Genomic DNA, 27,184 nt, shown 5'->3' with positions numbered 1-27,184 from the left:
TGAACCGCTTAGGCAGTTTAAAATCTTTGATGCTTGTGTGTATGCCCTATTTTGTTCTTTGCACTGCCTGGATTTAACCAGTGAGATCAGCTAATCTCTTCAGTTACCAGTCCTAAGGTCCTTGTCAGACTTTCTGTGGGACTTTGTCTAATCCAGTGCCAAAAGACATAGAAGTATGAATCTTGATTTCTTCTTTGAGAAATTAACCCACCTATTAAATACCTCACCAGGAGAGAGAAAAATTGCAAAGATGAAGTCCGATGGCAGTTTTAGACGAAGACTTAGATAGTTCCACACTTTTCTTTATCAGCTTAATCGTACAGCATAGCAGGAAATGGGAATACAGATACATGTCAGAGCAGTTACTCAAACACAGTTGAGCTTTTATGAGAATTTGGGGATAAAACTAAGAAGTATGACCATTTGGAAAACGAAAACAAATAATGATGCCTCAGATGCATATGTTTTTGTTTTCTTTCCTGGAGTAGATGAGAACTTTTGTTTCAAATTTTCATTTCTAACATGTGGAGGCAGTTTTCATTTGAAGTTTCTCTTGGAGTACTGTTGTCTATAAATTCTTCTTCCACACAGAAGGATAACATTTTTCAAAAGTGGTAGGAAAAAGATATTACAAGAAGAAATAAAGGAAAGTAAGGAACTCACTATGTATTAAGTCATGGTGTAGGTGTGCTCATCTGGGTGAAAAGAGGTTCTTAAGCAGAAATGAAAGTGATGTGCATTTCAGGCCGTGAGGATTTATGCCATTTTCATTTGGCAGTGTCTCCTGGTTTCATGCTAAAAGTTCATTTGTGAAAATGCATGATTTCAAACTCCATCCCTATTAAGGCGTGTGTTTCAAATGCCACAGGGGAAAAATGTGCTATAAATAAAGCCCAGGTGTCCCTTGGTATGATTTTAAATTACTTAATTCAACTATGCATGTCATATACTGATGAAATGATATCTATTTTTACACAAACTTGGCAGCAAGTCAAAAAGGAGTTTCTATCATAAAATACTAACATCAGTGTTCTAAGACATAGGACCACAGTTGGGAAGAAAGAAAACTCTATTCTTGAAACAAGTATTTATTTTTAACTCAAAATTACTTATTATTTAAATCACAGAATAGAGTACTATGGGATACTCTTTTTTTCATAATTAGATTCCTTCACATAATCAATATTTGGCTTAAACACTTCTACCATTTAATTTTCTTACAGTACTCCAGAATAATTTCCTTATAGTACTTGAAAAAGAACCAACATTTAAAAAAGAGGCCAGTAAAACCAACAGTCACTGAATAAACACAAGAACATCTATGTTATGTATTAGTTGAAAGTGAAAAGAAATGTAACTTGGAAAAGTATTCTGTTTTGCCCCACTGATATTATAATGAAATTCCTGGAATGGGGACTGGTGTCATACTCTAACTTTTGACCATTTCAAATGGCAGTACCTGGCAACAACACCTGGATAATGTTTCACGTAGCCAAAGCGGGCCTGTTCTGTGTATTTCTACAACAGACTGTGTATTACCGTATTTATTTGTTTAACTTTTAGGCCGAGTACATTCTGCTGTGTTGTAGAGCTATGTTTCTCTTGTCGAACTCTGCAAATGAGAGAGACCACCAATCAGTTCACGTAACTGCTTCTCCTATCGGTGTGTCTGAGAAAACCTTTACAAGCAACTCTCTCCCTCATGCTGGAATCCTTTCTACCTGTAATGATTTTCTGTTTCAAATAACTGAGATCTTATTTTCTCTCTGGGGAGATAAGACTGCAAATTTTGTACCACTATGTTATTTTTAAAAGTACAAATTCAACTTAATCATGAAGTAGTTCTGATACTAAAATTACAAGGGTCATCGTGCTCCGTGGATAACTTCTACTTAGGTTATATTTAAGTGCTGTGATAAATTCTACTTGTGTCATCCCCATTTTAAGCTCATATATTTGTTAAGATAAAACAAGGCAATAATATTCCTGTAATTTCTGTATAGTTTCAGTTTTATCCCTTTTTTGTCCCACTCTAATTATGAAGGACTTGTATTTATTATCAGTCTTCACTCCTCCTGTCCATACACACATCTGCATTACTGACCTAGCGTTAATGAGTCTTGTCTATGTCCTTTTCCCGTATACGAAATGGTAATCTATGGCAGTGACTCTTAGATTCTTGTAAGAATCACCTATAAGGTTTTATTTCTTTATTTTTATTTATATATTTTAAAAATTCACATGCTAGTGCCACTGGAGATTTGCATCCAGGTAGGTCAATGACATTGAATTCAGGCCTCTGTAAATTCAAAAAAACGTGCTGTAGATTATTATTAATGCCTGATCTGTGTCGGTGGGAACCCACAGTTGTCTTTTTCTCTACTCATTGTTGGCAATCGCCTTTCAAGTCATTGGAAACATCAAGACTGGGTCTTCTTCTTAGCCATATCTTGGCTATATGTTAATATTTTCTTAATCCAGATTGTAATTGGTTTGAAGCGAAGAGTCCGTTCTTATTCACTTTTGTATTCTTTATCCTAGCAGTTTTTCTTATTCTAAGTGCCCTGAATATAGTAGTAATTAGATATGTTCTTTGTTTTCATGAATTTGCTAAAATCCTAATGCTACATTTGTAAGAAATTTTATTTCCACAGAGTTTTTTTTTTTTTTAAGAAAACATGATATATTGAAGTCAAAAATTAGAAGTGTTAATTTGTGACTACAAAAGAATTTTAACCTTGCTCAGGGATTCAAAACTAAGTGATGTATAAACAATTTAAAAGAGGGGCTGGCGGGAAAAACAAAATCAAAAACAAAAAGCCTTGAGTGGAATTGTTAATGGACCTTGCTAATTTAAGATTAATTAGAAAAGAATTTTTTTTAAATCCTGTATGATTTTCTAAAATTTAATTTTTATGTAATTTAGGACCATATCAAAATGAGATTATTGAGGGCATAAAAATACACTGGAGTTCTAAGTTCCAGAGAAAGGACAGGGAAATAATAACAAAAAGGAAAAAGATCATGCACATATTTCCCGCCTCTCTTTTCCTCCTAAGGTTTCCCATTTAAGCAGAGAATAGACTGGATGAGAGACCCAGGGTTGACCCAGCAAGGCTGGGATGATAAAGACTGAACTACTCATCACTTGGAATCAAACATTAACTTTTCTCTGTTGAAGAGTCTATTGTGAAGTCTTGTTTACTGGGCTACTGACCAACTGTTCTACATTTGCAGGGGAATAGTTGTCAGTACTCCTGGAGTATCTGGCAATCGGGGCCTTGGTCAAAACTCTAGAGAAGGCAATGTTAATTTTTTTTCACCTCCTACTTATTATATTTATTTATTTTGGGGGAAACTTTTTGTCTTCTCTTGTTTCCTGCTTCTGCTTCCTAAAGAGTGCTCTGTGCTTTCTTTGAGGCATCCTGTATTTTCTACTTAATTGAAGTCCTTCATTCCTCGATAACCACTCTTTGTCTTCTTTGCTTCAATCAAAATGATTGTTTCTGAACTAGTATCACCCAATTACAAATCTGTTACCTGATTAACTCCCGGTTATATAAAACCAAGACTTAAAAGGTCCAGTACTTTTAAAACAAGGCATTAGTAACCCAAATTGACTTGTCATTGATGCAGTGCAAAGGAGTTAATTGTATTGCCATTATTATTTCATTTGATTTGTATGGTGGACATCTTCCCATGGCAGTACATTTAGAGCTACTTCATTTTTAATAACTACATGTTATTGTAACAATTGTATGGATGTGCTGAATTTTCCATCATTCTCTTGTTTGTGGTCCTAATAATAATTATTATCATCCCAGACATCCTTTTAATAATGAATAACATTTATTAAACCCTTATTATGTGTCACGCACTACCAGATAGTAAGCACATTACATATATCAATTCACTTGATTATCATATCAGTTACCCTACTAGGTAGATGATATTGGTAGCCTCATATTAGGTATGAGAAAATTGAGGCATAGAGAAGATAAACAATTTGCCCAAAGTCACTTTTCCAGTAAGCGGCAGAAACAGGATATCAAGTTGGAAAGAGTGTCTTCAGAGCCAACACTGGACTTGACCCAAGCATTATTGGTTGTTTCAATTTTTTTTGGCAGTTACACAAAGTGCAACAAATAACATCATAATATATCAAAATTTGGGGTATGTTTATAGTTTTTCCTAAGCTCTTCATAATGGACATTTTGGTTTAGAAGCAGTGACTGCAATCATAAAAAAGGAAAATATAAAATCACAGAATCTCCAGGTTTGAAAGAAGGACTTTTCTATGTAATTTAGTTGAATTGAAACAATTGTGAATCTCAGCCAGTCGTGTTCTCACCTGATGTCCAGAGTCCTAAAGAACTTGTTCAGGACCTCTTTGAGCTAATACATGTTCCTGCTCTGTGTCATGTTTACTTGTGTATATGTCTCATTTCCCACATTTCATTGATGTTTTTATTTCTAATTCTGCTGCTAATTGTTTTACATACAAAAGACACCAGTACTATTGTGGCTGAATTATTTCAGTATTTTAATGTATAGCTTCTTTTCTTCCAAACAGGAGCAAAATTTATTGGAACTTTCCCCATCCCAGACACCTATAATCCAGATGATGATAAAATATATTTCTTCTTTCGTGAATCATCTCAAGAAGGGAGTACTTCTGATAAGACCATCCTTTCTCGAGTTGGAAGAGTTTGTAAGGCAAGATATATTTATTCCACTTAAGGCATATGTGTATGTGTATGAATAATTAACCATGTAATGTTGAAGTTAATTCCATTATTCATAAATGGTAGAATACATTCATATTATCTTACATGTATAATTTTTGAGATCCAAAAGTAAAAAGAAAAAAGAAGGATGCAAAATTTTCCAATACTACAAATTATTTTTTCCAATCCCTGAGCTATTCCCCAGGTTTGAGTTAGATCTCCTGGGCAGCTTGCTCCTTTTATTGGTGGGCTATCCCTTTGCCAGTTATTACTGTTCCCAGTAAGATCACTGTATTGTCCTGATCCATGGAAGTTAAAATGTTTTGTACATTAAATAATTTTATTTTGAAATTGAAAGTAACTTAGCATACTCACTAGAGTTCCTTAAACACTAACAAAATCATATCCCATATTTTTATCAAAACACATCACATGTAAAATTATGTATCTTTACGTGAATCAAATAAGTTGAAAATGCAGTTATATAGTCTTATTATTAAAATACTTTCTAGAGCATTAACCTAGATTAGGTTCTGAGAGAAAAATGGGATAGGAAGGAAAGAAAACAATCCAAAAGGCAAAACATTTATCTTGAAGAACACTGAAATTTGCTTTTTAATATTGCCATTTTGTGTAAATTACAGGAAAACAGCAACTCTATGAAACACTCCCATTTTGTGCCATCAAAGTTCTCATTTGAGTGAATACAAGCTTTATAGAATAAAAATGCTACTGGAATCGTACTTTTCAGTATATTCTTTTGTTAGTTGGATTTATCTTCACTGAAATCCCTTCTCTTAAATGGCCAGACACCTTCAGCATTAACTCAGTTATTAAGAGGAAGAGCTGTTAACTTAATAAATACTCTCAGCGGGAAGCTTTCTTTGGTCTTGTACAAACTTTTCATTTTCTTCCATCTGAGCCTATCACTTTTTTTCTCAGTCTGTGCCCTCAGGCTTTTGAACACTTCCAGGGACAGAAATATAAACCGTCATCGCACTTAAGAGTGCTAATGATAACATGGCTTTTGAATGAGACCAAACTTGTGAGTGCAGATCATTCTTTACCTAGTGTCCTAGCCAGTAATGCCGTCCCCCACTGATCCCTTCACCCCCAGGGGACAGATTCTCTAAAAAGCATCCTCATTCTTTCAGAGTCTAAGAATTCACAGTCATTTCTCTTGAAGCCTCTCGCTGAGAGATGAATGGCCATTGCTTGGAGTAGTCATAGCGTGTGAGTGTACTGAAGCATGCCTTAGAACAACAGTATCCCAGCCGGAAAGCTGTGCTGTGGATGGACATCATTTGTATAAATGAACCACGTTAAGTATGTCATAAGAGATTTACAATCAATTAAATGTATTTTAAGAGTCACTCTGTGATGAGCACATGTATAACAAGTGTGGGTTTTGTGAAGCAGTTCAATACTTATTTCTTGATAGGTCAAATCCATTTGATAGAAATTCATTTATAACCAAGTAATGTTTTTACGCTCATACTAAATATACTGAAAGTTAATTTTAGAGGTGGAGAAACATATTAAAGAAAAATTTAGCTGCCCCATTTATAAATTTGTATCATAAAAATATAATCTAGACTTTAAGTATCCGCCATGGGATATTTTATTTATGAACAAACTCCTATAGAACTGAAAAGACAGAGAATTGTAGTACCTAAGTCTTCCCGCCACAAAAAAACTCTGAGGCCACACAGCAAGATTTTGTCATGCTATTGTGTTTGGATAAAAAGCTAACAAACTGTGATATCAAATAGGGACTTGTGATGGATGAATTTCCTTAAAAAAAAAAAAGAGAGATAATAGAGGTTCTTCTTAAATTGATGTATCTCTTTACTCAATCCCTGTCTTCAATTAGCACCCTCTTCAGCATTTCCCACTACACATATGATCCACTGGTCATTGTTTACAATATTTGGTTTTAAATGCATCTTTGTAATTTCTTAATTGCCTCCCACCCTGCCCAAGTTACTAACTTTATTTATTAATTTAGGATTAAAGTGCAGTAAAAAGTGAGCACTCGTAAGTGGAGACTTCACTGTCGAGATTAAAAATGACTTGAAGTCTTTTAAAAAAGAATGTCCTGCAAAACAATAACAAGCTTAAATTAAAAAATAGCTTTTCAGCATCATTGTTGCTGTTACACATTATTTTCACATAAAAAATGTTCTTGTGACATTTGGGGGAACATATTTATTCCTCTCTGTTTCATTTTATTTATCCCATGAGGTTATTATAATATTGTTTTTCTGTTTTCAACAGGTAGTAATGTAATGTATGTCTATGCTGTGAAACAAAATTAAGTTCAATAGATATAAACAAAGCTAAGAAGGAAGAGAGCATGCTAGAGAGAGTTAAGAGTAACTGTGTACACTGTTCTGAATTTACAGAGCTTGTCAGTAACATGAGAGTCCTTTATACTATTTGTTCCACCAGGATATTTCCACAGTACCTATTTATTTGGAAATATTAAGGTTTTGTTGTTCTTGTTATTATTGTTTGTTTTCATCTTTACCTGATAACCTTCAGGCCAATGAAAAACTGTTGACAGTTTAAGAGCTCCCTATGTCTTCAGCCACTAAAAAGTAAAAGTTGTTTTATTGACCTGTCAAAGACATTACTGTTAGAGTCAGTAATATATAGTGATTGGTGGGGAGGAGCTTTTGGAAATAAGCAAAAATTACACAAAATGAACAAAGAATTGTTTACAGGATAAGGGTGAATCTCTTCAATTTTGTAACCCATTCCTTCATTATTTTATCATTTCATTATTTCAACAAGAAAATATAAGTTCTGTGCAAAGTGCAGTAGACTAGACACTGGGAGCTGAGTAAACCACTGTCCCTTTTCTTTAAAACCTTAGAGTGCAGTGAGGGTAATAGAGACATAAACAGTTAATCACAATATAATGTGATCGAGGTCAGACTGAGAACTCTGTGCATTCAGTGAAGCTCAAAAATTGAGTCCTACAGGGGTAGGGGGACTACACCAAGGACAGGAAAGGAGGATAGGCATTTCAGGCAGCATTGTGACAGAGTATATTTTGTTTAAAGAACAGTGAAATCTTGCTGTCAGTGGAACTCGAGGGGTAGTGGGGAGCAATGTTATTCCATAAATTCTGGTAAATTGGAAGATAAGCAGTATTATTTTCATGGTAAGGAGTTTCAGCTCTGTTGTGTAGACAATGAGAAGTTATAAATGTTTTTAGGAAGAGAAGTGACTTGATAGGTGTTTAGCAATTAATTATTTCAAGAATATATCTGGACTGAGAAATATGTGTGACTGGGAGACCTGTTAGGTAGTTCCTTAAAGAAAGTAGGAATGAAGAGATACATATAAGTACAAGAGATATTTCTAAGATAGAATGTATGTGTCAATTTCTAAAAGGTCCTTAATTTATTACCACTCTTTAATTAATTGCCCGGTGTAGACAAGTGCTGTCTAATATAGAATTTTCTGCAATGATGGGAATGTTCTGTATCTGTTATCTACAGCATGGTAGCCATGTTGACATGTTAGTGTTGACTAGTATGACTAAGGAACTGAATTTTTGATGTTATTTAACTTTAATTAATTGTAATTTAAATAGCCTTGTGTGGCTAGTGGCTACATTATAAATATAGACTATCAAAACATTCATTTACTTAACACATCTATTGGTAACTAACACTGTACATGGCATTGCTAAGCAGTAGTCTTATAGAAGTTTTTTTAAAAAAAGACATCATACTTGTCCTTACTGAGTTTATAACCTAGTGCATTATATATGCATTAAACAAGAAAGCACACAGATTAACATATAAGTGGAAGGTGTGATAACTGCTATAATGGAAAAATCACAGGGTCAATTAGGAAGAATAGCTGGGCTTTAGATTGTATATGGAAGGTCTCTCTGAGAAAGTGACTTTTGAATCAGATGATAAAAATGATGAGGAAATTGCAGGGCAAAGGTGGCAGGGATGGGGAAGAATATTCCAGGCAGAAGGAAAAGCACATGTGAAATCTCAGAGGTGGGAAAAAGCACTTAAGGAATAAAAAGAGGTTTACTGTGACTGGAGCAAAACAAACAAATGGAAAATTAGCAGGATAGTGACTGTTTCCTTTTAAAACATGCACGAAAGTTCAACAGAAGTCTTCAGAAGTCTTATCTCTCCTGTTCATAATTAGGACTGATTAATAACTGCAGGTATTGATTCCACGATGTACATAAAAGGCTGCAACAACTTCCTGTCCTATTAGATCCTCCATGCATTTTAATTCTCCCTCACTCCTATTCCAAAGACCTTGATACTGTCCCTGTAGACAAAAGACTACTATACTGTTAGTAACTGTGCTTTCCAGAAGATATGGCAGAAATTAGGAAAATGCACAAAGAGATATATTCTGATATTTAAGAAACACCAGAAAAAGTTTATGGGCATAGATTTTATATTTGAACATATTGAACTTGATGTAGTTCTGGGTTATGCTGTCATAATAACCAGTTAAAAATATAAACCTGAGACTCAGTAGGGTCTAGACTCAGGAATGTAGAAATCACCAGTGTATTGGTAGTTCTTGAAGTCATGGAAATGTCTGAAATTTCCCAGGAAGATTTGTAGTACAAGATCAAACAGCAAGGACAGGATCCTGAGGGACAATGACGTTTAAGAAAAAGCAGAGGAAAATGTCCACAAAGGCAATTGAGAAGAAATAGTTTGATAGCAGGTAGAGAACTGGACGAGAGTACTGTCACAAGTCAGGGATAAAAACGGTTTCAAGAAGAAGGCAGTTATCGGTAATGTCACACACCAAAAGGAAGTCAGGTAAGATTATGACTAAGAGTCACATATTAGTTTTGGCAGTAAGGATATAATCAATAACTTTTGCCCAAATGATATGAATGTTAACTTGAAGTCAAATCTAGACTTACATCTCTGCTTTACTCTTTTTTTTTAACATCTTTATTGGAGTATAATTGCTTTACAATGGTGTGTTAGTTTCTGCTTTATAACAAAGTGAATCAGCTATACATATACATATATCCCCATATCTCCTCCCTCTTGCGTCTCCCTCCCTCCCACCTTCCCTATCCCACCCCTCTAGGTGGTCACAAAGCACCGAGCTGATCTCCCTGTGCTATGCGGCTGCTTCCCACTAGCTATCTATTTTACATTTGGTAGTGTATATATGTCCATGCCACTCTCTCACTTTGTCCCAGCTTACCCTTCGCCCTCCCCATATCCTCAAGTCCATTCTCTAGTGTGTCTGCGTCTTTATTCCTGTCTTGCCCCTAGGCTCTTCATAACCTTTTTTTTTTTTTTTTTTAGATTCCATATATATGTGCTAGCATACAGTATTTGTTTTTCTCTTTCTGACTTACTTCATTCTGTATGACAGACTCTAGGTCCATCCACCTCACTACAAATAACTCAATTTTGTTTCTTTTTATGGCTGAGTAATATTCCATTGTATATATGTGCCACATCTTCATTATTCATTCATCTGTTGATGGACACTTAGGTTGCTTCCAAGTCCTGGCTATTGTTAATAGAGCTACAACGAACATTGTGTTACATGACTAGGATTAATCTCCAAAATCTACAAGCAGCTCATGCAGCTCAGTATCAAAAAAACAAACAACCCAATCCAAAAATGGGCAGAAGTCCTAAATAGACATTTCTCCAAAGAAGATATACAGATTGCCAACAAACACATGAAAGAATGCTCAACATCACTAATCATTAGTGAAATGCAAATCAAAACTACAATGAGGTATCACCGCACACCGGTCAGAAAGGCCATCATCAAAAAGTCTACAAACAATAAATGCTGGAGAGGGTGTGGAGAAAAGGGACTCCACACTGCTGGTGGGAATGTAAATTGATACAGCCACTATGGAGAACAGTATGGAGGTTCCTTAAAAAACTAAAAATACAACTACCATATGACCCAGGAATCCCACTACTGGACATATACCCTGAGAAAACCATAATTCAAAAAGAGACATGTATCTGCATTACTTTTTTCTAGCTCATTTTCTTAACCTAGAAAATGAGGACACCCATCTCCTCTATGACTATTTTACCAGGCAAATGAAAGGCTTAAATGAGATCATATGAATTTGGATCTTGACAGATACAGAGGAAAGTACTGGAAAACAAGGGCTACTTAGATTTCTGTTTTCAAGCAGTTAACCATCTAAGAGATCGACATGTGAATAATGTGAGTACATGATCATACCACCCAAAGTTACATGTCAAAAATCATGTACACACATATACACGTCATACGTACACACTTTTGGAGTCAGCTCAATTAACTGCTTAGGAGTGAAAGAGTGGTAGTATGTGTATATTTTGGGAGCTGGGGGGTGATGAGAGGCAGGTTAGTTACCAAAGTTTACTGAGAAGAGATGGTATTTCATTAGTTTTAAAGGTTAAAATTGTTATTATTACTTTGCCCTCATTTTTAGCAATATTTGTACTTTGAGGATAGAACTTATTTTTGGATACAGTCAGAAGAATTTGGAGACATCTCTGGTGAAAATTATGTGAACAATTTGAACAATGCAAATTTTGGACAAGAGATAGGAACAGAGAGATTCACTAAATAGTAAAGAAACTGACCTAGAAGATAATTGACAGCCTCAGGATAATAAATACCTTCATCCAAGGAATCTCTTTCAAACTCAGTGTGTTTATCATTACAAACGGGAGAACACATTTACTAATGAATTATTTTTCAGTAGTGTCACTACTTTCCCATCAAACAACTTCTTCAGTTTTCTCATTTTTAAAATAAGATGCTTAGCCTAGAATGCTTTCTAAAGTCTTTGCCGGGCTCTATAATTCTTTGATTTGAACAGTCAATATTTTCAAGCACTAAATGGTGCACCTTACACCCTGGACTGCTCTCATAGATGGTAAATTACACAGGTCTTCGTGGAGAGGTAATAAATGCTGTCTGAAAGGGTAGGTGAAACAGCATGAAATAAACCCTCCGAAAAGATTTGTGTCTATTTATTTTGCAAGTTAGTCCTTTCTGATACTATTATTTATGATTGTGTGATGTTTATTACCGTGTGTGTGTGTGTCTGTGTGTATTTCCTTTCAAAACCCACCCTGTAAGTTAATGTGTGTAAATACCAGTCACTTCAGTGGGGCTTGCTTGCAACTTTCTGCCTCAAGTTTGTTTTGCATTATTTTTGGATTCTATTCATTTCTGGAAGCATTGTCCATTACGTTACTTATGCTAGCCCACTCCGGATTACAGCTGCAGGTTATGCCAGTTCTCTTTTTGTTCTGCAGTATTTCCTTTTGTCCACGCCAGGAATTCAGTTTGGTTGGACCTTTCACATAACTTGCCTGGGGGTCTAATTAATAGCCCTTTGCTTTGATTCTACTTGCACTGTCTATTTTGATATATGATCCTATTTGGACAATTACTGCCTTTGAAGATTTGTGTTTTTAGGCTGATGACACTTTCCGTATTTATTGATTTCCCCCGAGTTGTGGTTTTTTTGCTTACTTTCAGCTTGTTGCTTACAACCTAAATGAGAGGTTTAGAGCCCACAAGTTACAGATGTGCTTTTGCTTCACTTCCATCTGTTTTCCTGTCAGAAATTCCTAGGCAAGGATTAATACTGTTGGCCGTAGCTTTTAACACTTTTAAAAAAATTTAATGAACTCTGATCCTACCTGAAAAAGACCGCTGAATATGCCTAGATTTGCCTAAATTTAATCTGTTAAATCTTAGACACTGAATTCTTTAGCACAGTGTATTACCCAAGTCCTGCATTTCTAATAATCTTTACAAGTTTTTGAAGTAGTTAGAAAAACATGTTCTCCATTTCGATTCTCCAGTGGCAAATCAAAAACAGTCATGTCTAAACACTAGAGTTCTTTTTAAGAAAAAAATTTTTTTGCCCTGAAAGTCTATTCAGAAGTTATCCCTTAAAAACCACTGTGTGCAATACCTGCCATACAAGTTTTTTGTTTGTTTTTTCTTCTCCCCTTTGAGATGTTTGAGTTTGCCTAGTTTTGTTTCTTCTACTGCTAAGGTATTTCAAGATTATTAATAGATAAGTAGAAGACTCGTTATTATTTTCCTTTTATGTTTTTATTTTTAGTGATCATAACTTTTTTTTGCATCTCAATGAAAGAATTAAATGAAATATTGTTATGACTTATTGCTGAAGAGATTCATAGGCTGAAAAAGAAAGTACAACATAGTTCTCTCGTTTGATTCAGTGGGTTTAACTTCACTATCTTTCATGAGTTCATTTACTGTATTAAAATATCCTCACTTAAGCTCTTCCTCTCAGTATAACAGTGTATTTATATATATATATATATATATATATATATATATATACACAAATACACTATATTATACATGCAGCCCTGCACCTTGCTATTTTCATTGTACATCTAGGGTATGGTTCCAAATTGGTGCATATAGAGCTGCCTCATTTTTCTGAAGATTGCATGGTCTTCCATTGCATGAATGTACCTCAATTTATTTAACTAATGCCCTAATGCTGGACTGTAATTTACAGTCTTGCTATTATAAACAATACTGTAATAAATATTTGGTACATATTTATCATTCCACACATGTGGGAGTATATATATAGCGTAAATTCCTAGAAGTGACACACCTATTAGAATGGCTAAAAATATCCTCTCTTAAGCTCTTTCTCTCAGTATAACAGTGTATATATATATATATATATATATATATATATATATATATATGACTTTTATTTTAATATATATACATGTCCTCCTAATGAGCCTCCTGGGAATCTTATTCTGGGTTTGACTTTTTGTTTCTACCACATGATGATAATAGTTTCAAGCTTCTAAATAGGCCATCCTGCATTTGGATTATCCTTATCATTATTGTTGACTTATACAGCCCATATAGACCATCTGTATTAAGTTTACAGAGTTTCTAAATTCTGTCCCTAGAAATAACTCAGAAAATTGAGGCAGCCCAGAGAGAAGTACACTGAACAATTGCTCTGAAATGTCAGTTGCTGTGATCTTACTTCAGAATTTCCTGGTGCAAATGGGTCTTTAGTTGATTTGAAGATATATCTCAACACAAGATTATTTAAAACCTGCAAGGTACAGCAGTTATTCTAAATAACAAATCAGAGAAAGAGTACGAATGATGTATAGAAATACAACAGGCATTAAATCAAAGACAGAAAAGTATTTAATTGCCCTAATCTTTTTTTAATTTGTAAAAAAGATCAGTAGAAAGCCTGTGTGTTTGTCTCATGTGATAGCTTCAGTTATGGAAAAACAAATGTTTTGTATTGTGGTATTTGGATCACACTTCACAAGAAAGTGCGTAGTGTTAGTTCAAGATAAAATCTCTGAGATTAAATGTTATTGATGGGTAGAATGTGGGAGAGGGGTGCACAAACATGCATAGATTATGGTTTCTAAAGTGCTTCAGGGAATTCCCTTCTCTTGTCTGCACAAAGATGCAGAAGAGCTCCATTAGGCAAAATAACTAAATTTTAAGCAAAAGAGAAGTTGTAACCTCTGACTTCACCATCAAACCTTTTTTCTTTTTTTAAGTGCTTCAGGTGTACTTATTTATTTGAAAAGCCTGGTGTCCTTCAACTTAAACTAATTAATATGGCTACAAATTTCTGAACGCACATCTCTATTTTAATAGAATATACCGTGTTCACAGATGTCTTAGAGGTTTCATTGATTTATAAAATGTTCATGATTTAAGAGCATAGGAGCTAAATGTCAATTATTACACTTTCCAAGAGCTTCTGTTTCTCAATATAAAGGTGAAAATGACAATATTTATAAAGTGCTGAGAGATCCTTGGAGAGGATGGTATATAGAGATAAAATCACATTTAACAGATGAACCCAGCATAGTGACCCGAAGGTCAAAAGATACACTCAATAAAAGTTCATGTGTCACAGCTTGTAGCTACTCTACATGTCTGTGTAAGATTTATAAGGACTTGAGTTTGCTATGACAGTAGAAGGAAAATGGAATCACCATTAACCTGCCTCCTGACTGATCGCCCCATTAGGAGATAGCAGGATTAGAAGATCACAGTATTTCATAATATGCAGCCATCACCCAATCCAATGATTCAGAGTTAACTATACTTTAAAGCTGCACAAAGATTGTAACTTGTATTTTGTCTTTCGTTTTTAAAATTTTCTGTTTTCATTAATCACTTAAAAATTAAGAAATATTGCAAACGTATAAAAAGCTATAAAGAATGGGGAAATAGGCACCCTCTGCACTCACCACCCAGCTTGCACACATGTGGTCGGGCTTGTTTACATTTAATTTCTTTGCTACTTTCATCTGCATCTTTGTGTAGAGGATGGCAAGGCTTTTGGCAATCTGACCACAAAGAAGCTGTGATAAATAGAGTGGAGACACACAGAAGTGACCAGTGACTAAAAGCTGCTGATTTTGACATCTCAATAATAAATCTATAGTGTTAGACAGTTGTGTTCTTTAGAATTTCACAAAAATAAGCAAGGAGGTGAGAGTTTAGTACAAAAGTGGTTACTTCCCTTTCAGCCCTCTTCTGGGCTTAAAGTTCTCAGGGGGGGATTTTGTGGATTTGCAAACAAATCCAGGGACTGAGAGCTGGTCCACAAAGTCAGTCAACTGACACTTCCCTGCAGGAGAAATACAACTCCTTGTGAATTGAACTTTGCCATCCCAGGTCATGCTTCTGGATGTCTGTAAGAGTTACTGTCCAGTCATTAAATGCTTATAATCCATTCCTGAGAGCTATTATCCCAGAAACTATACTTGTTTTCCCGTTGACAGCAGGTGGCTTTCATCTTTGACCTGGATTTTTGTGCTTGTTTTTATCTTTTTATTCCTTGAGAGGCCACGCACAGCAGCTAGATGGGTAGATGAGAGCAATTAAAGATTCTTTTGTTCAGAGGATTGCAATTTCCATTTGTCAGGTTGAAAAAAATGCACAGGTACAGTATAAACCTCTTTTTAGCACATTTGGAGCTAACAGAATAGAGTTTTTTCATGGTTTGTCTTAAATATGGTGATAATTGCAAACAGAAAGAGGGACGGTGTTTGAAAATGAGCCATTTCTTGTCACTTTTATCTAATAATGTGTTGAAAATAGAATGTGATTGCTCGTTTTTATGATGAAGTAGTAATATGTACAATCGTTAAAGGGATGTTATGGAGCAAATATTTGATATTATCTGTTTATTCACTTAGCAAAATAATTTGAATAACTGCTTTGTGCTAGGGGTAAAGCAGTAAACCAAACATGGTCCCTGGTATTATATTCATGATAGTTGATATACTTCTTTATGCATGTTGAATCAACACTATTTTTTAGTATTTATTACTGACTCAAAATATACAAATATAAGCGATGAAAATTTTATAAATACTATACATATGTAAGAAGATGCCTTAAAATAGACTTTAGAGTTCTGCTTAGTACAACTAGGGCTCTGCTAAAATAAAAACATATAGAGGCTAGGTATGATAACTTAAAAAGATATAAATCAAGAGTCAGGAGAAAGATGAGGAGATAAGTTATCTTCTATTTTTAAATTTATTTAAAAATCTCTTTCTTTCTGAATAATGCTAGATAACACATTTTGTCACTGGGATCTTTCTGTACATTAATATAGAATTCATTATTACATTAGGAGGAAGCATCAGTATTAACATCTGGATTTATATTTATTAACTGATCTAAGGATATTAGCAGTAGAAACAGAAGTCATGTCTAGGGCTTCCCTGGTGGCGCAGTGGTTGAGAGTCCACCTGCCGACGCAGGGGACGCGGGTTCGTGCCCCGGTCTGGGAAGATCCCACATGCCGCGGAGCAGCTGGGCCCGTGAGCCATGGCTGCTGAGCCTGTGCGTCCGGAGCCTGTGCTCTGCAACGGGAGAGGCCACAACAGTGAAAGGCCCCCGTACCGGAAAAAAAAAAAAAAAAAAAAGTCATGTCTAGAAAAGTCTGCCTTTGCATTTGCAGACATAGGAAATCATTTAATAGCTAGCTGAAATATTATTTTTATTATTGAGCAATGGTAAATAATAGAGGCACCATATACAAAATATAAATTTAAGAGCAGTTACAGACATGTTTGTTTCTAAAGGGTTATTATATAAAATATATATTCATTTTCTTCACTTCTTTGCTAATTACTGAATCTTTTAGTAATTCTTGTGTACTAAATTACATGCAGACACTTTGGCCTGGTATCAAACCCTTCCTTGATCTTACCCCAGTTTACTTTCGTAACATTTTCCTCTATTTATCCCAGTCTTAGTCTAAACCAGATTTGTCCTGGTTCTCCATACATGTTCTGAATTGTTTCACCAGCTGTTCTTTCCCTCGTCTTTCCAGCATCTAGAATGTTTCCTGAACCAATTTCTGCATGTGTGAATCCACCTGTAATTTTAGACAGTATTAAACCTTGTAGGTCTGTCCTCATTTTCCCAACAAAGAAATTTCAGAGAAGACTCAGTTTCTTGGGCATTTATCTATACTTTTATCTATATTTTTCTAAAGACTTTGGTCAATTTTATTTTGCATTTTTAGCTATTCATTAATTATTAAATATGATCTTAATAAATACCTGACAAGCAGGATGTTAGTGGCATATCTGAAGTAGATTCTGCATAAAAGGAATAAGAGAATGCATTTTTTGCTAAGAATTAAAAACTATTAGAAAACCAACTAGATGTTACTTTGCTTTCTATTATCACCATGTATTAGCAATTTTAAACAGTATCAGTGACAGAGTACTACTGCCAGAAGTCTTTTGTTTATCCAAGCTCTAAACAATTGCTGTGGTTACCATTGTGTTTCTATTATGTATATTTATGTGTACATGTATATGTATAGTCAGTCTTCAACACACATGAACTCAGCTACACATGTTTCAAGGGTAAATTCACATTGATTTGGAGTTATTTAAAACTTGCAACACTGAGACAGTGCAAATTATGAGGTGTGATTATTTTGTTCGTTAAGTGCAGATGTGAGTTCGTGCTAATTATTGACTTTGAATGTATTTAAAATTTTAAATTATTCTTCTTTTTAAATTGTTTGTTATAAACCTAAAGAACAACTCAAGCAAATAATAATTATTACTCATTTATACAGAGCTATTACTTAAAATACTTCTGTTGTTTAGCAGAGAGGGATGTTAAACACCATTCACTCTGGGTGTCACGGTACACCCTTGGTGTGAGGTGTTAAGGCTATAAAGACAGCTATGGTCTCCGTTCTCAATGACCTTGCTTGCCCTCCCTTCTCTCTCCTCCTCCCCATTTCCTTCTTCAAGAAGAGCCTCTATTTATATGACTTTGAATTCTCCTGTCTGGAGTGGTCATGTAGATGCTTTTCTTTAATTTTCATAGGTAAAAGAATCATAGGGAAGCTAGTCCCGAGATATTGAGACCTGAAATTTGACAGCAAACTGTTTATTAACTTTATGGAACACAGACTGCATGAAAGACAAAACTTTTTATAGAATTTAGATTTAAATGGAAATATATTAATGGAAATAGTGGGCTTCATAAGTAATTTTTGAAAGTCAAAATTAAGTACTTAATGTATTTATACCATGAAACATCCTTATTTATTTATCATAAGCATAGCAGATCTAGTTGAGTCAAACAGAAAATCGTATTAATTTAGTGTTCACAGGGACATATTAAATTAAAAATAAGAAAAATATCTCTTTATGGTGAATTATTGAACAGCATAACCCTGTTTATTCTACCTAATTGGTATAAATGCTTGTTTTGCTAAATGTCTAAAGAATATCTTTTTTTCATTTTTCTATTGATGTATAATGGGCATACAACATTAGTTACAGGTGTACATCTTAATGATTTTATATTTGTATATATTGCAAAAGGGTCACCACAGTAAGTCTAGTTAATGTCCATTACCATACACGGCTGCAAATTTATTTTTTTACTCTTTTAGCAACTTTCAAATATGCAATACAATATTATTTACTATAGTCACCATGCTGTATGTTACATCTCCATGACTTATTTATTTTATGTATTTATTTATTTATTTTTTAATTTAATTTAATTTATTTACTTATTTTTATTTATTTATTTTTTTTGCGGTATGCGGGCCTCTCACTGCCGTGACCTCTCCTGTTGCGGAGCACAGGCTCCGGACGCGCAGGCTCAGCGGCCATGGCTCACGGGCCCAGCCGCTCTGCGGCATGTGGGATCTTCCTGGACCGGGGCACGAACCCGTGTCCCCTGCATCGGCAGGCGGACTCTCAACCACTGCGCCACCAGGGAAGCCCTTATTTATTTTTTATACAGCAGGTTCTTATTAGTCATGCATTTTATGCACATCAGTGTATACATGTCAATCCCAATCTCCCAATTCATCCCACCACCACCCCCTGCTGCTTTCCCCCCTTGGTGTCCATACGTTTGTTTCTCTTCATCTGTGTCTCTATTTCTGCCCTGCAAACTGGTTCCTCTGTACCATATTTCTAGGTTCCACATATATGCGTTAATATACGATATTTGTTTTTCTCTTTCTGACTTACTTCACTCTGTATGACAGTCTCTAGATCCATCCACGTCCCTAAAAATGACCCAATTTCGTTCCTTTTTATGGCTGAGTAATATTCCATTGTATATATGTACCACATCTTCTTTATGCATTCGTCTGTCAATGGGCGTTTACGTTGCTTCCATGACCTGGCTATTGTAAATAGTGCTGCAATGAACACTGGGGTGCATGTGCATGACTTATTTATTTTATAACTGGAAGTTTGTACCTTTATTTATTTATTTATTTTTGCGGTACACGGGCCTCTCACTGTTGTGGCCTCTCCCGTTGCGAAGCACGGGCTCCGGTCGCGCAGGCTCAGCAGCCGTGGCTCACGGGCCCAGGCGCTCCGCGGCATGTGGGATCTTCCCAGACGGGCACGAACCCGTGTCCCCTGCATCGGCAGGTGGACTCTCAACCAGTGTGCCACCAGGAAAGTGCATAACATTTTTTTTTCATACAAGTTGCCTGGCCTTTGCTAAACACTTGACAAAAATTTCCCATTTAATAATCAAAATAGCCATATTTTGGGCTTCCCTGGTGGTGCAGTGGTTAAGAGTCCGCCTGCCGATGCAGGGGACATGGGTTCGTGCCCCGATCCGGGAAGATTCCACATGCCGCGGAGCGGCTGGGCCCGTGAGCCACGGCCGCTGAGCTTGTGCGTCCGGAGCCTGTGCTCCATCCACAACGGGAGAGGCCACAACAGTGAGCGGCCCGCGTATCGCAAAAAAAACAAGCAAACTAAACAAAACAAAACAAAATAGCCATATTTCAAGGCATTAATCATATTTTGTCAATGAGAAAACAGAGACTTGAAGAATTAAATAATCTTTTGTAAGTCATAGAGCAAAACTTGGCAGAAATGGGAATCAATTCCAAGCCTGCCTTATTTACTGTTGGCTTGCACGCATCTGCTCATTCAGCAGAGCTATGGTGTTTACATTGCACATCTAACTGTGAGAAAAGCACTTAATTTTGAAGGACAAAACTGTTATTTCCCTCGTTCGAAAATTCATGGACTTAAATATTCAAGGTCTCTGTCTTTGTAAAAGCAATGACATTAATAACACACTGCCCATGATAACCACCAGTTTTAGTTGGTGACAGAATCATGTTGGTAAATCTGTATCTTTATTTTGTTTTCTTTTTTTTTTCCCCAGAATGATGTAGGAGGACAACGCAGCCTGATAAACAAATGGACCACTTTTCTCAAGGCCAGACTGATTTGCTCAATTCCTGGAAGTGATGGGGCAGATACTCATTTTGATGAGCTTCGTAAGTCATGTTTCTTTTTTCTTAAAAAAGTCTTACTAATTAAGTAATTCAGCATTTAATTTATTTTAGCCCCAAATGCCTGATTATAAAGCCCAGGACAGCTCGCAGGAGTGGTGCTTACTAAGTTCCCACACGCAAAGAACTTGGAGGTGCTCTAGGTCTGGGTGTTCATCGTAATGAAAAAGTTCCCCTTTTGTGAGTGTCCTCAAAGTTACGAGGGAAACAAAACTGCAGCAAGAGACAGAAAGATACTAGCTCTGGGACTACAAAGCCCATCCATTCTTCATGTGGTCTTTTATTTGGAAGGAGCCACTGGCTATAGGTAGCAAGAACTTGGGTTCCTTATTCTGTAGACGCCCTCTGCTGGAGAGCCCTGGAGATCTGGTGAACTCTGTCGCTCTGACTTGTTAATAAAAAAGATACTCTGAGAAGCGTTAGATTCTCCTCTTTTGTTTCCCCTTTTTACTCCTCTCAAAGCTAATTCTAGAAGGAATTTTTCAGCTGTAAATAAAGTTAGTACCATTAGCTTTTACTTTTTGAACTTTATTTTTGGTTTCGCCATGCACTGTAAAAATGATGATATCACTGAATGATTTGTGTCAGTATTATATTTACAGTATTAAATTATATATTCAGTATTCATGGATGATTTCTCGTGCTGTATATAAGTATGCTCACCTCTTAAATGATGTTTTAAAGAATATTATTTACATATACTTTAGTATCAGTGTTGCACTAGTAATTACACACAAGGAATGAACTAGTCTAGCTATTTTCATATTATTACCAAATAGGTAATTGAATTACTAACAAGTTGACACAATTACAGGACAACACTTTTTTAACACTGGAGGGTAAAAGTAACCTGTTTTTAGTTTCTGTTCTATATGAAATCACATATTCCTAATTGGAAACAGTCATGGAGATTATCAAGTGAACCATCCCATTCATAGGTGATTGAAGTAAACACCTTCGAGGGTGAATGTTCAATTAAGTGTCACACAGCTAGTGAGAACTTGTCTTTTCCCCTTAATTTCTTATGTCATAGTGTAATGACTTTCACTGTTATCTTAATTTTATATACTGTTTAGAGTCTCAGGAATATTTCATTATTAAAGGAAAAGCAAACATGATACTGAAAAATACAAATGTAGAATCATTATTTTTTTCCCATTAATAGAAGACATTTACTTACTCCCCACAAGAGATGAAAGAAATCCTGTAGTATATGGAGTCTTTACCACAACCAGGTAAGTTAAAAAAAAAAAAAAATGCCTATAATCCTTCTAGAGAACTGTTGTATCTATGTAAGAAAATACTTATATGTTCTTTTTGTGCCTTCCTTTTGTGTGAAAAAACACACATTTAAAAAATTGTACTTTTTCATTTATTATTTCCTAGAAATCTTTTAATATCAGTACATAAAAATGTCTCTGTTCTCTTTACACCAGCAAAGTATCCCCTATATGGATTAACACAATTTATTTAACTAGTCCTCTGTACCTAGGCATTTGCGTCGTTTCCAGTCCTTTGCTAGTACACATAATGCTTCAGTGACTAACCTTGTGCATACACTATTCCCTGTAGGAGCAAGTATATCTGTGAGCTAAATTCCTAGACTACAATTACTGGATACAAGGGCACATACAAATGTTAATCATAATAAATAGGTTGAGCGGCATGACAGAGAAGTAATACCAACAAAATACATGTCTTAGTCATTGTCTAGGCTATAATCATGAGATGACACTCTTATCTTTTAAAATGTCTTCACATGCTCTTATTTGCACTTCCCCATTACTCTGCAAAGATGGAAGTGTGACTGTTATTATTACCATATCATCACTGCTCTACTAACTTAGGCAAAGGAAGTTTGTATTACATGTACTTGTCCAAAGAAGAGTAGCCAATTAGTAGTAATACTGGGACTTCGACTAAAAGTATCTTCCTAATTTCTACGCCTGTATTCTTGTCTTCTTTCTGCATAATACTGTCCTGTACTTGTCACTGAGGCTCTGTGACTTCCATAAAAGTTGTCCTAGCAGTCAGGAAGCTTTCTCAAAGAATATTTGGACCCCCACTTAATCTGATTTAATTTTATTTAATTCATTAACTTACATTTGACTCTGTTCCAAGTGCACTTTTATTCTTGTTACCTACTACTGCCTGTGTTACATTCTTTGAAATACTTTTCACTTTTTCCATAGCGCTGCTATCGGTCGTTATCAATGTATATTGCTATCAGTATTGGAGGAATTGGCAGTATTGGCATTAGTATTAGACAGATGGTCTTACTGCCTCCTTTTGAATAAATTATTAAAATATTTTGTGGGAAAATTATAATTTATTTTCCGAGATATTCCTGTCATTTAGTTCACAATACCTTATGGAAAAAGTCAAATGTACTATTGGTTCAGAATGTATCAAAAACAAAATACCATTTGGTTAATTATAAAATTAGAGTGGAAATATTTAAATATGAGACTAGAGAAGATATTCTAAGAAGCTGCTATTTTGAACTCCATGTTTCTGCTAATTTATATCTGAACTAAAAAGGTGCAGGAAGACCACGTGCCTGTAGTTGACTCAAGTCAAGTATCTCAGCCCTGGTTCTCTTGGCATCTTTCCATTCACAGAATTTTCTTTAAAGTCACCATGTGTTTCACTCACAAGACATAGATGTGTGCCCGAGAAATGTAGCCGCAAGATAGTTCTCTTTTTCTCTTATCGAGTTTTTGCCCACCCAGAGTGTGAAGTTACAAGTCAGCTCTTTGTTCTTGGTGTACTTCGTTATTTTCTTTTTAATGCTGCCCTGAAGACTGAGGTAATGTCAGGATGCAACTCACATCCTTGGTCCAATGAGAAGATGTAATTAATCTGCAATAACACCATGATGCGTCGTTCCTTTAAAGTATCATAGGCAGGTCATATGATTTTTATGGGGCCATCATTTCCCTTCTTAGCAGCTAGTTTTCTCCCAGCTGCCTATTTACCATCAGCTCCTGATGCTTCGCATTAATGTCATTCCAAGAATGATTAATGATTGAGTTACTCCTGTTAGTGAATCCTAAACTCATTTGTGTAGTGCTAAGTCTCTTAGAGTGTAAAGTGTGATCTTGTTTTTAAGAACAGGAATCACTGAAAATTTTAGATTCAGAGAAAATGCCTTTTAATTTCTGGAAATAAACCATGATGAAATATCTGATGCTGCTGCTAGCAATTTTCATCATTAGTTTGCAAAAATTTGTTGAATTCCCATGGAGCTTTGCTGCCTCTTAATTAGATGTGCCCCCTTCCTGTGTAATCATGATTAATTTTAAGCATCAGAAAAGTTATATACATAAACTCAGAAATTCAAAAAGGAGCAAAAAGATTATTTCAGTGTTTTTAAAATTAATAAAAATTATATGAGGAAATCATTAATAGCCAGTATTTATGGACATTCACTCACTTTAAGAAAGATAAATATTTATTGTTTACATATCTAAATATTCCTTTTTTTAAAAAGTAGGTAATATAACTTCTGATTTTATAAGTTCTTTAGAAGGCATTATGCTATAATAACTTCAAATAAAATTCAAGAGCATGTGAATAAATGTAATACTCTTTCCTGCATATTCCCGTCTATCCTCCAATTTTTCCAGGAAATTCCTATTTGTCTGTCAGATGTCAATTGAGATGCTACCTACTCCCTGAAAACTTACCAGACAGCCTTGTATTGGGTACCCATCTGTATGCTTGCTTAGTTTACTATAATTACCTATAATAAAAGTGTTATCAAAACTTATTCAGGATTACTTGGCTGTAAGCTCCTTGAGGACATACACACATTTTGTCTGCCGCACCTGTCAGATAGAATGTCCCGAATAAATGTGTCCACCGCACCTGGTTATAGCATGTGCTCAGTGAATGTCCACTGAATGGACCAGTGAATGACTGAATCACGTTGCTTTCTTTCAGCTCCATCTTCAAAGGCTCTGCTGTGTGTGTGTATAGCATGGCCGACATCAGGGCAGTTTTTAATGGTCCATATGCGCATAAGGAAAGTGCCGATCATCGTTGGGTGCAGTATGATGGAAGAATTCCTTATCCCCGACCTGGTACAGTATGTATCCATACTTAATAATCAAAGTATTTTAAGTTCATATTCTCTTCCTAATCCTATTATAATAAACTATGCTATTCACCACAGCAACATGCACTGTGGTTTTAAAATAACTGTTTACTTACAGTGATGTGTTAGTATGTCTGACCTTCACTGGAACTTAACATTTTTCGTTTGAGTAAGAATTTTAAATACTACAGGAAACAATGGGCTATATTGTAAGGAGCAGACTACTCTGAGAATATAGCGTTTATCCTCAACATGTCTATAGAATCATCAAAATGATTTAGCATCTAGAATGACAAATATTCCAAGTTAGAAGGAAATGCTAATAAGTATTTATCACATACAGCTCTGCATGTAGTTAAGAGTCTTCTAGTCCCCTTCTGCCTTAAAAAGACTACATCTGTTATAATCGTTCATTTAAAAGATCTGTTCTCTTGTTCTGCGTTTATCTTTTCTTTATTATGTTGCACCTTGGAATTATATGCATATTTTAGATGTGGAAAAGACAGAAAACTCTGAGTCCAAAATTCTATTCAAATAGCATAAGTCATGTTTAGAGCAGAAATGAAACAGGTAAGAAATGTGTTTCAGAGTTTCTGCATCTGTTTCGGGAAAACTTTGCGATTTAAAATCTGTATGTGCATTATAAATGGCTTTTGTTTTGTTGATGTGATTAAAACAGTTTGTTATTTAAATATTTTAGAATTAGTTAATTGGCCTAATATAAAGGTAAAATGCCTCTTTTAAAAATTTAGGATTCATTATGAATACTTCTACCAAGAGCTCAAAATAGTCATCAAAATCCCAGAAAAATCATTGATGTAACCCATCTAATTCTGTTGAGTTTTATCTTATGTTTGTTCTTGAAGAGAAAACAGCTGGTAGCCAGGCTTTCTGAATTCTCTTTTCATCTTCCTGTTATGCAACCTGATTAAATTTGGGAACCACACTTTACAGCCATGTCTATTTTCCCTTTCGTAATTCCTCAATATGTTTCAGGGATGTTTCTGAACTGATTATAGGATAATCTCAACTTTGGTGGAAAAAACTTTCTGCAAGTAATATTATGATTTTCAATATTCACTTTTTAATTTTCTTTGAACATCAAAGCTGTACTTGCTTGTTCTTTTTTTAAACAGTAACATAGGGTGTAGTTACTCTTCTAAAGGCTTTTTAAACCTTAATGTAATCTTTATAATGACTCTATAAAGCAAATGCTATTATTATTAATGCCATTTTACAGATGAGCTATCTCAGGCACAGGTAAGTGCAGTAACTTGTCCATGGTCACAAAGCTAGTGAGTGATGCAACTGAGTTTTAAACCCAGATATCTTGTTGGTAGAGTCCAAGCTCTGAGTCCTTGTACTTTGACACTCCATTAAAAACTTTTTATGTTAAATTATATCTATTTTTCCCTTCAATGGAAGATCTTTTACTGAATATACATAGTATATACAATGATTATATGTGTGAAGGTTGTTTGAGTTTTTTGGTTTGTTTTTTTTGTTTGTTTGAGGAGGCTGGTAAAACTTCACAGGGCTCTCTAGCTGGGGAAATTTGACCATACTAGGATTCTGGGATTAAGTGTCAGAGACTATCATACTCTGAGTTGTTTCTACATATGTTTATTCTAAAATATAAAGACTGTGACCATTCAGGCCATTAAAAACAAATCTTTAATTATCTGGATTTACATGAGAAAGAATTTGGGACTGAAATCACCCACATTCATTACAGAAAATTATTTCCCTACCTATATACAGCAGTTGATTCTTATAATGCTAGAAGTTGATTATCAAAATGACCACCTGCCGATACATCCAGATCACATCTGACAGTGTAGACTGGAGATGCTGCAGAGGTGGCTGCTGTCACCACTTCCCTGCTCCTTCCTGAGAGACCTGTGAATGTCATGGAAGCCTAAAGGCAACTCCCACCTTACGTGACTCTGCTCGGAAGCACGTGGGCACTTCTCTGATATGTGACCCCCGAATAGTAAAACATACATGTCAGTGAGGAGGGTTTTCATCAGTAAGGAAAGAAGCACCTCCTTATGTTAAACAGAGCAGCCTTTGCTGTTGGAGTACTCAAAATACAAAGTGTTTACACTGTAGATATTTTCTTGAAGAGTTCAGAATTATCTAGGGAATAAGTTGTATCCAAACTACGAAAAATACTTTTTTTTCTTTTTAATAATTTAGATAAAAGGAAAACTATCATCAGGCATAAGGAAGTGCTGTTTAACAAAATTATTCTTTTATCCTTTCTAAACATCATTATTCTCCTATGCTTTTGTAAATGTGTAAACACATTCGCATCTGAAGCTAAGCTTTGAGAATTATGCCTCGTAACTAACCTTTAATCCATAGCCCATACTCGGGCCACTGTTGGTAACTGAGACAGAAAGACAAAGTCTCTCTTAGGAAGACTCTGTTAGAACACTCTTTGATCAGGTACATTATGTTCTTTTATAGAATTTAGGGAAA

At 35.3% G+C, this 27,184-nt stretch overlaps 1 protein-coding gene across 1 annotated transcript in view; it reads left to right on the top strand.

Annotated features, from left to right (window-relative positions):
* Positions 1-27,184, top strand: part of SEMA3D (semaphorin 3D) — a 144,978-nt gene that overhangs the window by 82,085 nt on the left and 35,709 nt on the right. Inside the window, exons 7-10 of the mRNA XM_007463741.1 lie at positions 4,574-4,716; positions 20,472-20,586; positions 21,767-21,836; positions 24,547-24,691. Coding sequence (XP_007463803.1) covers positions 4,574-4,716; positions 20,472-20,586; positions 21,767-21,836; positions 24,547-24,691 — 473 coding nt within the window. The remainder of the gene's footprint in view (positions 1-4,573; positions 4,717-20,471; positions 20,587-21,766; positions 21,837-24,546; positions 24,692-27,184) is intronic.

This window comes from Lipotes vexillifer, unplaced genomic scaffold (assembly GCF_000442215.2).
Source record: "Lipotes vexillifer unplaced genomic scaffold, Lipotes_vexillifer_v1.1 scaffold427, whole genome shotgun sequence".
Classification (NCBI taxonomy): domain Eukaryota; kingdom Metazoa; phylum Chordata; class Mammalia; order Artiodactyla; family Lipotidae; genus Lipotes; species Lipotes vexillifer.
This window is presented reverse-complemented; position numbering and strand designations above follow the sequence as displayed.